Source organism: Anopheles marshallii, chromosome X (assembly GCF_943734725.1).
Source record: "Anopheles marshallii chromosome X, idAnoMarsDA_429_01, whole genome shotgun sequence".
In the NCBI taxonomy this organism is placed as follows: Eukaryota; Metazoa; Arthropoda; class Insecta; order Diptera; family Culicidae; genus Anopheles; species Anopheles marshallii.
The window spans coordinates 13,772,658-13,785,694 of record NC_071325.1 but is presented as its reverse complement, the minus strand read 5'-3'; the positions used below and the strand labels follow the sequence as shown (position 1 = coordinate 13,785,694).

General features: G+C 44.4%; 1 protein-coding gene across 1 annotated transcript in view; it reads left to right on the top strand.

The window, feature by feature from the left end:
- Positions 1-1,830: 1,830 nt before the first annotated feature.
- Positions 1,831-13,037, top strand: part of LOC128708098 (uncharacterized) — a 28,086-nt gene continuing 16,879 nt past the window's right edge. Inside the window, exons 1-2 of the mRNA XM_053803095.1 lie at positions 1,831-1,881; positions 8,469-8,540. Of these exons, the coding sequence (XP_053659070.1) occupies positions 1,831-1,881; positions 8,469-8,540 (123 nt within the window). The remainder of the gene's footprint in view (positions 1,882-8,468; positions 8,541-13,037) is intronic.

Sequence of the window (13,037 nt, the reverse complement as noted above, 5' to 3'; positions counted from 1 at the left end):
GGACTGGGTGGAAAGAGAAAGAGCAGATAATAAATCCCTTTCACCTGCTCGCCAGGGTGGTGGGTTTTTTTTTTTGAAGAGATGCGGAAAAGAGGATAAGGGAAAGCAGGATGAACAAAGCATCAATGGGAACGAGAGGGAGAGAAGTACGATCGAATTAACGTCGTTTTCACATGTGAAGTTATCGGATACGGATTACTCTCACTGTCGGCAGATAGACCGCAAGAACCTATACGCGCGTTTGTTGTCTAACGTCGTCCAACACTTGTGGTGTCCTGTATTGAAAGTATTTTGGTGTAACATTACGAAGAATGCTGTGAATGAATGTGTATGCCGAGAATACCGAGCTATTGAACCCATCACCCAACATGCAAGGCCACGCTGGGAACTTTTTTTTTTTACATACGTATGTAAATCATTACCTCCGGCTACAAACCCAACTCTTTACTTCCTTGGGCTATCTGGCCCAATGAATAATCGATTAGCGTTTCGAGTCGCAACTCACAAACAGCTCGAATGGATATTCAATTTTTCCGCTCACATGATTGATCAATACAGGGTTCTCGATTTTAAGCGAGAAAGTGGGGTCTATTTCTTCATTCTTTTATTTAAGTTTGTGTTAAATTTAGTAGTCACTTTTTGGATTTTATATAAAATTTTCTCAACTGACACATTTGAAAGCCTTTGTTCAGAATAGATTTTAGCTTATAAGAGCTCAACAAATTATACAAAAATCTATCTACATACTATTGTACTTAAATATGGAATTCAAAACTGATCCCGACAATTTCATTGAAGCTTGAAGACCCCTTTCAGTTCGAAGCTACCAGCTCCCGAAGTTCCGGTAGTCCGAAAGGAGAATCTCCCAATAGGTAGTCCTATTTGTCTGGGCAGTTCAAGAATGTGTGCGAAATTCGAGATAAGTACCAGCTTGGTTCGATCGCGCACAATGTGTCATTGAGATGGTAATTTATGGTAGCCATCGGCAACGGTGCGTAGAAAGGTCCCGATCCCGCCGAGCATACGATGATGCGATATGCATACGATTAATGCAGGATGCGCCCAATGCTTTGGCCGGTAAACGGAAACGGCTTCTTCCGCTTGCTTCACACACCAGCCATGATGGACAGGGGCCAGTGAACGATTGTTCGAACGCTTTATAGCGTACAGTTCCAATGATTTGTGCCTGTAAAGTACCTGCGGTGCCCGGCTCATGGCAACATGTCTGTGGTTAGTGCTCCATTTGCCCGACCGCATTTACCGTCTGCCTGTGAGTTTTCAGTCAGAAAAGAAGCAAACAAGTTTTTTTTACTGTCATCGTTTAAACAAGTGTCATCGTGTGTGATGGCGCTACTCAGAATGGGGTGAGATCTTCGTTGAGACGCGACCACCACAAGCTGTACCGAACTGTGCAATCTCAATACGTAAACGGTCGCCACACTGTTACGCTACATAGCCGTTGTTGTCTTGTCCCTAATTCAACTAAATCACAGCTTCCAACTAAACAAACATGTAAATAGTGACAGGCGTATCTGATTGAGTCTTACCCGTATGGGTGAATTCTCTTCGCGAAATATGCGTAAATAGAAGAAAATTGCATACATTGTGCTCTCCTTAGCTCTACATCTCTCTCTCTCTCTCTATCTTCATCCTTTTCTCTCTTTCTCTTATCTTGGTATACTGACATATATCTGGACGGTTTATATTCGCCCCAAACGTGACAATTACGGTGTATTTAGCTTTTTTACAAAACTTAACTTCCATCTCCTGCCGTATTAATACCTTAATTATCTCTCTTTCTCCACAGCCGGATCACAGCAAAGATTGAGCATGCGGCTGACAAGATTATTTTACTCAACGTTACTGATAGGAATACTGCAGGTAGGTGACATCTAGGCGACAAACGCACGACACTTACCTAAACCGTGCCCTCCTCGTCTAATCTCTTCATCTCCCTCAACTCATCGTCCCTTCAGCTTCATCATCTCACACAATTCAATTCTCAACCTTTTTCAACCTCAACACGCGACCGTTTTTTTTTATTTCGTGTACGCCTTCTCACCCCCACACGAGCTCCTCGGGTTATGGGCTGCAAACTGTAACAACACACATAACTTCCATTTCTCCATGTTTCACCTTGCCACTAGTCACTAACCCAACCATGGCTATTTCTATAACTGTTTTGCTTTTTCGTCCATACCGGGAGCCATCGGGCTGCAACAGAAGCTACAAATAATGAATAACAGAACCGAGAAAAAATAAGAATCAATCAGCAAACAAGTACCAGAACATCTTCTTGGAAGCAGTGCGTGCAGGATGTGTGACACTGCTTATTCCTACAGAACGCTGTGATGTATTTTCTGCTTTAAAGTTTCCATTTTTAGTGAGCAAACATTTCGGATTGTGTCGCTTTAATTGCTCGAACCGTTTACACTAGTTCGGATTGCTTGTACCGAAAAAAAGACCCAAAGAAACCAGACTGATATGATTGTTTATTTGTACAAAAGCAAAATGGTTTACTTGTTTTGCCACCATTTTGTCGATTTTGGCTAGCGAAACTCTCGGTGCATGGCTATGAGAACCGATGTACCAAACAGGGTAATTTCAGAGTTTTGGATAAAACTCCCAAGCAAATACCCGGTATACATGTTTTTCCTTCAAGGTTAGCTCAGGTTCTTCGTTATAGGCATGACACCTGGAGTTAATACAAGATAGATTTGATACGGAAATTGCATATGTAGCAATAGCAATGCAGCCCAGTTTGGACTTAAACTTAACACAGATTCAAAATTATTCAAACACACACACACACACACACACACACACACACAAATCAAACTATGCATACATACACATCGTACATCAGCAATAGAAAGTCTTATTCTTCTTTGTGGAGTTACAACCTCCGAGATCTAGGCTTACTGTTTTGTTGACTTTCAATTACCTTGAATTGTATATCCAGCACTAGCATCCTATTGATATTTGGTCCCGGTCTGGACGTAAAAAAATCGATTTGCCAACAGAATTATCCCATAAGAAACTATACTTAGAACACTATATTAAAAACTATATTATTCAAAGTATTACACTGATGTCCAACATTTGATATATTACAACGGAGTCGTCCAACGGTATATCACAGGCCATTATTCTTTCATGTCTGACTCTTAAAGGAGGTCTTTGGACGTACTCTTACGGACTATCATTGATGACTACGACCCATGCGAGTCATCCTGTTGTAAGTTCCAAAATTCGAGCATCGTGCTTCGGAGCATCGGGCAGGACCTAGGGCATGGTACCTGGAGTCTCTATGAAGATGCTATTCTTGATTAAATTCCAAAAGAGTTATTAGTTGTAAAAAGTTCCATAACCCTAGCAAGGATGTCTATCACGAAACTTAAGAATTGGTTCTGTGACGTACTGCACTACGATCTAATGTACCAGGCTGTGCATCCTGCGTCTGTCGTACATGGCCACTCGCAGGCCCACCGTACTCCGGTTTTTCGGAGCAGATAGATGGACCTTTGCTGTCCACTTTCTTTTCCACCAAACGAGACGCTGCTTCGCCACTTTCGAAAGCATCCCAAGCAGAAGCGACTGCTTGTTCTTCTGGTCTCTTTTCGTGTGTGTGTGTTTCCTCTCACTTTTTTGCCACCGCTTTAGGGCAAACCGGGCCACCCTGCATTCCCCTTTTTTGCACCATGTGAGTGTAGAATGGTAAGGGACACGGCTCGTACCCGGGGTGAGATCGTGGACACGGAGGCCGAGAAAGTGCGAGAGAGAGTAGACGACCGTGCGTGCGCGTGTGTGTGTGCAAGAGAGCGCGAGTGTGCGGTTTATGATGCTATGTCGGTGGCCCGGTTCCAGTGCCAACTGGTCAGCTGGTTGACAAGCTTTAGGGAAAGCGATATGACGGAACGGGACACAACAAACGGAACGACACACAAAATAATAATAATAAAAACACCTCCACCGCAGCAAAACGGGCTGAAGTTGGGAGTTTGGGGAGGACGCAAGAGGAAGAAGTAAAGCAATCCAACAGCATAGACAGTAACTGCCCGGTGATAGCTTTCGCCGGAATCTAGCTTCTCTTAGTGCCTGGAGCTATCAAATTGTGCCGAATGTGTACGGTGGCCCCGAATTTGGCCCCTTCTGTCCCGCCCGTGAACAACAAAACGGAGAAGAAAAAAAGTAAATAAAAACAAAAAAAGGGTGCCAGATGCGTTTGGCCCCAAAATTGGACGGGGAGGCTGTTTGGAAACCTGTTGATTAGGTGCTCCTGCGAAACCATTCGCCCCCGGGGACGAAGCGAACGTATAGGTTCTTGGGGCGCTTGCAGTGAAGGGAAGGTGGATGGAAGTGGAGGGTGGAAAAAGGAGTCCGGCGAGGGGCAAAACCACTTTGCTCCCATCCTGCCTTTTCCGCGGTCCGCGGCAAAAGGGCACATAATCCACCGATGGCGGAAAGTGTCTAGGTGTCATTCGGATGGGAGCTGATCAGTTGCACTCACGGCAGTTCGAACGATTCTGATTACCGACCACTGACCTCAAAATCGCACCCAAAAAAGATGTAAGATGGAAAGAGTTGGGTAGGAGAAGGGGGCAGGCAGGATTTGTTGTGTTATTTTGTTTATGATCTCTGCCGGAAACGAAGAAGAAATGGTAGATTTATAAACAGCCAACAGAGTGAGTGATGTGGTATGTAAATGAACAGTATACGACGGTTCCGATCGCATACTAAATCATCGGATTGTTTTGGAGCGGTGCGTATGAGTAGAGAAATGGGTGAACAGCATGACTAGCGACCCAATTCATCCGGCGTCAGCTAATGCACGCTTAGAGCAATGAAGGCTATGCTACACTTTACTCTAAACTTTCATGTAACGCTGTGTAACGCATCAATTTTGTCAATCATTATTTTATAATACTTTTAGGATGAAATGGAAGATTTCAAATGTTCATGCTAGAACGATAAGACCATATTACACGGCAATTTTTTTATTTCAATAAGTGCCCCTAGACGATACGATCGCTGTTAAAATGTTCTAACAACTTCTTGAATTCAATTATTGATTCTGCTAGTGTGCACGAAGGGTTTTTTTTTTCAAAACTATGTTTCATGTATTTTATTATTTTAAACTACTTTTTGCTTGCCAATCTTACTAGGCACAAAATCCTTCGAATACCGGCAGGAATTTAAAAAAAAAACAACGTTACTGATCAGTCGGATTTCGGAAATTTTGACTAAATTCTGTCATCCACAAGCGTTTCTTTGAGATGTGGCCAAATATGACAAATATTGATGACGATAATGTTTCACAGGTATGCAGTGGTGTCGAGATCTTGTGATTTTTGTGGGGTTCTGCAAATTTTCTACCAAACAAGGTAAAATCTTGAGGTGTATTTGGCCCATGAGTCGCTCTTTGCCGACCCTTGCTCGAGATTATAAAATTGCTTTTACTGTTTTGATGCGGCCTACGAAAGTCCTTTTTCGAGTAACCTTTGTTATTCACTGATTGATGGACAGCGCAAATATGTTGCTTGTAATCTTTCGATATTTAGTGATATGATTAACATTTATTTCGACAAACCATTAGATGAATACACATGAGTTCAAAAGGATTGGTTAATCATGATTACGGTGTTACTTTATTATTTCCGGATTGTGATCCGATGTGAAAGATCATTTAAGATGTTCTCTTACCACTGTTTAGAGCAGAGATCTTCAAACTTTTCAGGCCATTGGCCGCTGTGGTTAAAACTACCGTAGCCAGTGGTCAATTAGTCAGTATTTTGGGACCGTTTGCACAGATATTTGGTTAGAGATATTTTTTACCAAAATTTCAACCTTTTCGTTTAATTAACTAAAACATCAATCAATAGTCGAATGAATAGACAATATTACACCTTTCTTTGAAAAAGCTAGGTTCATATGTTCTTAATATTATCAATAGCGCCGTGAGCCGTAACGGATGCTCTCTAGGGCCGCATGCGGCACGCGTGTTATAGTTTGAAGACCCCTGGAGTTGGATCCCCTGGATCTTAAACATTTGTGTATACTTGGGCCAAGCCTCTAGAATGATCCTTTTTTCGAGTTTCAATGGTTTGAAATAGTATAAAAATGATTCAGATTTCCGAGATTTCTGGACAAATATCATATCAGTCATCAGGTCATATGTATAAGTCGGACCAAGGCATACCTTTCCACAAATCGCTTCTCTACGGGTTTCTTGTGATGTTTGGCTCAAGTCACTCCACAATCAACAGTCGTAATTTTATCGTCGAAATTGGGGTCTTTAATATTAATTTTTACCGAAAAAAGTGGCATTATAAACTCTAAATTCCCGTTTTGGATCAAATTATGGACACTTCAGGCATATTTTATACGAGTAAACACTTAGTATTCATAAATTAAATTGATCACACCTCAGCACATTCCGGCTTAAAAGAGCAGAAGCTTATAATTTAAGAAACAAACGAGAATTGCCAATAAAACTATACGACACGTTTAAAAAAAATCACAACATCAACTATAAAACAACATTAAAATTCATGGTTAAAATTCCAGACAACATTACACATGGATCTTTTGTGGATTTCAGAGAGTAAAATGATGAAACCACCGCATTTTTCTCATTGATGATTGTCTCAAGAATCGATTTAAAATAAAATTTAAAATAATTAAAATAATAAATGATAATTTAAAATAATTTAAAATAATATTAAAAAAGATTAATAAAAAGTGTGGTTATAGTTTGAGTATGAAATTATTCAGCTGAAGCGTGAAGAATGAAAGGAATTTGAAGTCGTCCATAGTTTGATCCAGCAATGGTACCTGTAATAAGAACTCAAACCTGCAGTATAAAAGAGTTTATATTATATGCTTTCGGTAGCACTTTAATCAAAGTATGATGGATTTGCCATATGCTACTGGTAGTGTACTTGACAGTTAGTACAATGATATGATCTCTTTTAGCTGTCATTATGCGCAACATGGACGAGTGACAATCATCTCAAAGCTGTACAAAATACCTACAGTAATTGTTATATAAACGAACGTGGTGAGAAAATTATCACTGTACCCCTAACAGGAGAAAACGTTGTGGGTTTACCGATTCTGTTCATTGAAAGCATCTGGAATCGTTCAATTAGTATGTTGCGTGGAACTATTCAGACATTCGAACAAAACTGCTTTGACACAATGCCCACATTGCACATGCATTCGATTTTTATCGCCCGTAAGTTGGTACGTACTGTCGGTTAGGGTAATATTTGGACATGTTTACAACCGACACCATTGGTAGGCACCATCCGGACAGCTTTCTGTTCTCTTTGCCCTAAGGGTGTAAAGCCGCGTGGCAATTAGCCTGCGTTGCTACACCGCAAAAGCAACCAGCCACCACCCCCCACCCCCCCCCCCCCCCCCCCCCTTGCCGTTCGACCATTTTTGGCAAAGTAACACATTCTGTTTCACCGGACTCTCCTTAACACGCGCATCGTTGGGAAAGTCGCGAAATTCCCCTGGGAGCAGCTTTCTCCGGTAGTAAAAAACCAATCCTAAAAGAAAGAAGACATTCCACCACCATTTGAAGGGCTGTGAGTGTTGTTTCGTTGATAATGTCGACGCTTCGGGCAAAAACGGTCCCGATGCTGCTATTTCATTTATATGTTATATGTATATGAAATATATTTCTAGTATTATACATACATTTTATATATCATCGAATATAAATACATTTATATTTATTTTTTTTTATAAGTAGATGAATATAGTGTATAAATACTATACTCTATATACATCCTATATACAATACATATATTTAGATTGCTCATTCGCGCCGATCCTGCCGCCCGTAGTGGCATTATCAGACAGTCTTACGGATCACCGTCCCTGTTTTTCCCATTGTTGCCAGGAACCTGCGCTGCGTTACTTATGTTATTGACCTATTTTCACACGATTTCATTTTCTTTCCTTTTCGTTTTCGTCGACACGCACATGCCCATCCTGATCGGGCACCGTCACCTCGTCCGATGTCGTGGATGCGTGGTTTTCATTTTTATTTTCGCTTTACGTTTGTGTTTTGCTCTCCGTTTTCCGCCACCTGGTACACGCAAACGCATTCTCGCGCTTTCCAATTTTCCTTGGCGCTTACGTGTATGTGTGTGGGTCTATGTTGATGTGCCTATCGCATTACTTTCACGTCTTGTCAATGACCACGTCCTCATCGGCAAGGGTTAGTTTACGTTCGTTTCGACTAGACGCTTCACTCGAGCACAGAAGTGCACCGATACGCATTCTTGAACGACTCCCTATTCTACAACGGTGTCCCACTTAGGGTTAAAATTCGTTATATCTCTCATTACATACCTCTACACAAGCACTACACAATTGTACTCCCCGTTCCGTTTCCTGTGCCTTAGCAGCAGCAGCTATCATTTTCACATATCATTTCATCACTGTTTTTGCAGATCAATCATCCTTTTATGTCATTTGCTTACTGTGAAAAATCTTCTCGGCTTAAGTGCAGGAAGGCGTTGCAGGTAAGAAGCCTAACAGTAACCCACTGCTGCAGCAACTGCACGCGGCAACTTCCGTTCCTTCTTGTGCGACTGTTGCCATCTCTCCATGGTTATCTGCCTTCCTTCATCACGCTTCACCTCGCATACGGTTGATCTTCCGTTTCCTTTCGTTATCATCGGTGATAGATTCACTAACGTACTGGTTGTCCCATTGCCCTGCACGCCGACCTGTCGCGGTCGAGAAATTATACGCAGCTTAATCCAATCCTGTCGAAATGGAAAAAAAACACGCTTATATAAAACCTTAGTTGTTGATTAATTAATCTTTATTTTCTGTTTTCTTTACAGGTAAGGTTCATCAAGCTGGGTTGCTTCGTACCGATAAGTAAACGTTCTGTTAAATACATCCAAACTGCGCAATCGTTGTCTGAATGTCACATTACTTTAGCCTGTTGTGTGTGTCTGAGAGAGAATTCATACGAGTCATATGTAATCGAGCTCTCCCTACAAAGAATTTTCACGGGATCGGGATGAATATGGAAATTTGAGTGGAATGTTGAGTAATTGTCACCTAAAAGATTGTCAGAATCGTTTGCTGGGTTGATGTTGTTGTTGTTGTGTTTGTTTATTGTTTTCATAGAAACTTTGAGCTGGGCAGCTTCATTCGCCTTTTGCTTTTTTGCCTTTTGCTGGGTTTGATTAACCCTACGTTGCAACTACAAGTCGACACCACGGCAATGTAGACTCCGTGTATACATCGTGCATCAAGTCTCGTAGTCTCGGCGTCATTTGCGAGCAAAAAATTTTAGCTTAGCACTCAACCCTTGGTATGTCTGTATACACTCACTAAGAGGCAACTTACTGCCTTTTGCAATTTGCATGCGGTTTTGTGCGCGTGCTACAAATTTTGCAGAACACAGTTTTTCAGTTTCAGGTGCAGAACTCAGTCTGCAATTTGCAGACTTTTGCACCCGCCGTTGCCCCGAGGCATCAAATATTGCACACACAATGCTGGGGGCATGTTATGTGGTCATGTGGAAATCGTTTAACCTGCATGCTTCGCAGTTGCCAGGATAATCTGAGCTCTACGGTATTCGAAGTATTGAAAAAAAAAACAGATCATAGATAGTCATCATAATTCTGTGAACAACCATTCTGGTAACTCGGCAAACGCAATAAAATAACAAAACAAAATTTATTAGTGCGTTTATTCAAGGAAAGTTTATTAGCTAGGCAAACCGGAATTTTCACGATTTCATCTTACCATATCGAACACATCGCAGGCTCCACTAGCAAACCACTACCTATATAATGCTAAGGAACACGATCCCATACACCCAATTTCCGTGCGTCTGTCTATTGAAACAGTTGCTAGATTTACAGTGTCTCTAACGTGCTTCAAAGAAAATGGTGTGTGGAAGATACCGCGGAATATGGTTTTGCAATTGTGTACTCAAATGTTTCTTTCTAGCTCGTTCAAATTACGTCGAATTCGTCGAAGGCCTTATATCGATGTACATACTACATTGAACTGTTAACACGTACCAGTTTTAGCTTACGTATGAAGTATGTCAAGCGTACAGTATTTGATACCCTTCTGCAGGAAAGCATTCTATTCTAGGGATAAACGTTGTGACCTTGTATACTACAAGCAAATATTAACAAACACTAATTCTATAGCAACTTTCTTTCTTTTGCTGTCGTTTTTTTGCTGATTTCATCCAAAAGTAGCAAGATGTGCACTTCATACTACGCTAGGAATTGTCATATCAAATAACGAAAATCCAATTTACGATTTGATTGTTAACCGAACCTTGCAGTTGGTCTAAATGATGTCTGAAGTTCAGAAGTCTCTTCAAATCTCTTTCAACTTATCTGAACCTAGAAGGTGGTCAAAGTGAAGTCTGAAGTTCAGAAATAACAAGTATTTAAATCTCTTTTCTCAGGTAATTCAAAAGTGGAAATTCAAAAATAACGTTCTTGTTATCCAACAACTTGAGGGAACATGTACAATTCGTTCCTTTATTCTTACATATGTAAACAACAAGCCATTCCTTAGATTTTCAACAACTTAGAGCACTAAAAGTACTAATTATATCTCTTTATACTTTAAACTGGCGTTCTGGTGGTGTAGTCGGAACTGGCCTTTCGAACGACAGAACCGGTACTAAATCCCAAGTACTATTCTCGACCTCTCAACAGTCTAGAACTTTGACGTTGTAGTGCCACAAAGACGAAAAACTTCAAACAACATTTGTGTAACTGCTAAATCAAGCATCGGTTTGTAGTCACTTGTATTTTTCACTGGTTGATTGTGTGTAGAATATTCGATTGGACGAAGCGTTAGTAACGCCTTGCTCAAACCACAACACCACAGTTACCTCCGGTTGCAATAAACGACGAGATATCGGTGTACGCAGTGCAATAAGAACCCACTAGGTTGCCATATTGCTCCTTCACAGTAACTCCACAAGCAACTTCTGGGGCAGTTGTAGTTCCTCCTGCAGCAGTTGTGCCTCCAGCAGCAGCCGTAGCTCCTGCAGCAGTTGTGCCTCCTGCTGCAGTTGTACCTCCAGCAGCAGTTGTGCCTCCTGCAGCAGTTGTGCCTCCAGCAGCAGTTGTGGCTCCAGCAGCAGTTGTGGCTCCAGCAGCAGTTGTGCCTCCAGCAGCAGTTGTGGCTCCAGCAGCAGTTGTGCCTCCTGCAGCAGTTGTAGCTCCAGCAGCAGTGGTGGCTCCAGCAGCAGTTGTGCCTCCAGCAGCCGTTGTGGCTCCAGCAGCCGTTGTGCCTCCAGCTGCAGTTGTGGCTCCAGCAGCAGTTGTGGCTCCAGCAGCAGTTGTGGCTCCAGCAGCAGTTGTGGCTCCAGCAGCGGTTGTGGCTCCAGCAGCAGTTGTGGCTCCAGCAGCAGTTGTGGCTCCAGCAGCAGTTGTGGCTCCAGCAGCAGTTGTGGCTCCAGCAGCCGTTGTGGCTCCAGCAGCAGTTGTGGCTCCTGCTGCAGTTGTGGCTCCAGCAGCCGTTGTGGCTCCAGCAGCCGTTGTGGCCCCTGCAGCAGTTGTGGCTCCAGCTGCAGTTGTGGCTCCAGCAGCAGTTGTGGCCCCAGCAGCAGTTGTGCCTCCAGCAGCAGTTGTGGCTCCAGCAGCAGTTGTGGCTCCAGCAGCAGTTGTGGCTCCAGCAGCAGTTGTGGCTCCAGCAGCGGTTGTGGCTCCAGCAGCAGTTGTGGCTCCAGCAGCAGTTGTGGCTCCAGCAGCAGTTGTGGCTCCTGCAGCAGTTGTGGCTCCTGCAGCAGTTGTGGCTCCTGCAGCAGTTGTGGCTCCTGCAGCAGTTGTGGCTCCTGCAGCAGTTGTGGCTCCTGCTGCAGTTGTGGCTCCTGCTGCAGTTGTGGCTCCAGCAGCAGTTGTGGCTCCAGCAGCCGTTGTGGCTCCAGCAGCAGTTGTGGCTCCAGCAGCCGTTGTGGCTCCTGCTGCAGTTGTAGCTCCAGCAGCTGTTGTGGCTCCAGCAGCAGTTGTGGCTCCAGCAGCAGTTGTGGCACCAGCAGCCGTTGTGGCTCCAGCAGCAGTTGTGGCTCCAGCAGCCGTTGTGGCTCCAGCAGCAGTTGTGGCTCCAGCAGCCGTTGTGGCTCCTGCTGCAGTTGTAGCTCCAGCAGCTGTTGTGGCTCCAGCAGCAGTTGTGGCTCCAGCAGCAGTTGTGGCACCAGCAGCCGTTGTGGCACCAGCAGCCGTTGTGGCTCCAGCAGCAGTCGTGGCTCCAGCAGCAGTTGTGGCTCCAGCAGCCGTTGTGGCTCCTGCTGCAGTTGTGGCTCCAGCAGCCGTTGTGGCTCCAGCAGCAGTTGTGGCTCCAGCAGCAGTTGTGGCTCCAGCAGCAGTTGTGGCTCCAGCAGCAGTCGTGGCTCCAGCAGCAGTTGTGGCTCCAGCAGCAGTCGTAGCTCCAGCAGCAGTTGTCGCTCCAGCAGCAGTTGTGGCTCCTGCTGCAGTTGTGGCTCCAGCAGCAGTTGTGGCTCCAGCAGCAGTTGTTGCTCCAGCAGCAGTTGTTGCTCCAGCAGCCGTTGTGGCTCCAGCAGCAGTTGTGGCACCAGCAGCAGTTGTGGCTCCAGCAGCAGTCGTGGCTCCAGCAGCAGTTGTCGCTCCAGCAGCAGTCGTGGCTCCAGCAGCAGTTGTCGCTCCAGCAGCAGTTGTGGCTCCTGCAGCAGTTGTGGCTCCAGCAGCCGTTGTGGCTCCAGCAGCCGTTGTGGCTCCAGCAGCAGTTGTGGCTCCTGCAGCAGTTGTGGCTCCTGCTGCAGTTGTGGCTCCAGCAGCAGTTGTTGCTCCAGCAGCAGTTGTGGCTCCTGCTGCAGTTGTGGCTCCAGCAGCAGTTGTGGCTCCAGCAGCAGTTGTGGCACCAGCAGCCGTTGTGGCTCCAGCAGCAGTCGTGGCTCCAGCAGCAGTTGTGGCTCCAGCAGCCGTTGTGGCTCCAGCAGCAGTTGTGGCTCCAGCAGCCGTTGTGGCTCCAGCAGCAGTTGTGGCTCCAGCAGCAGTCGTAGCTCC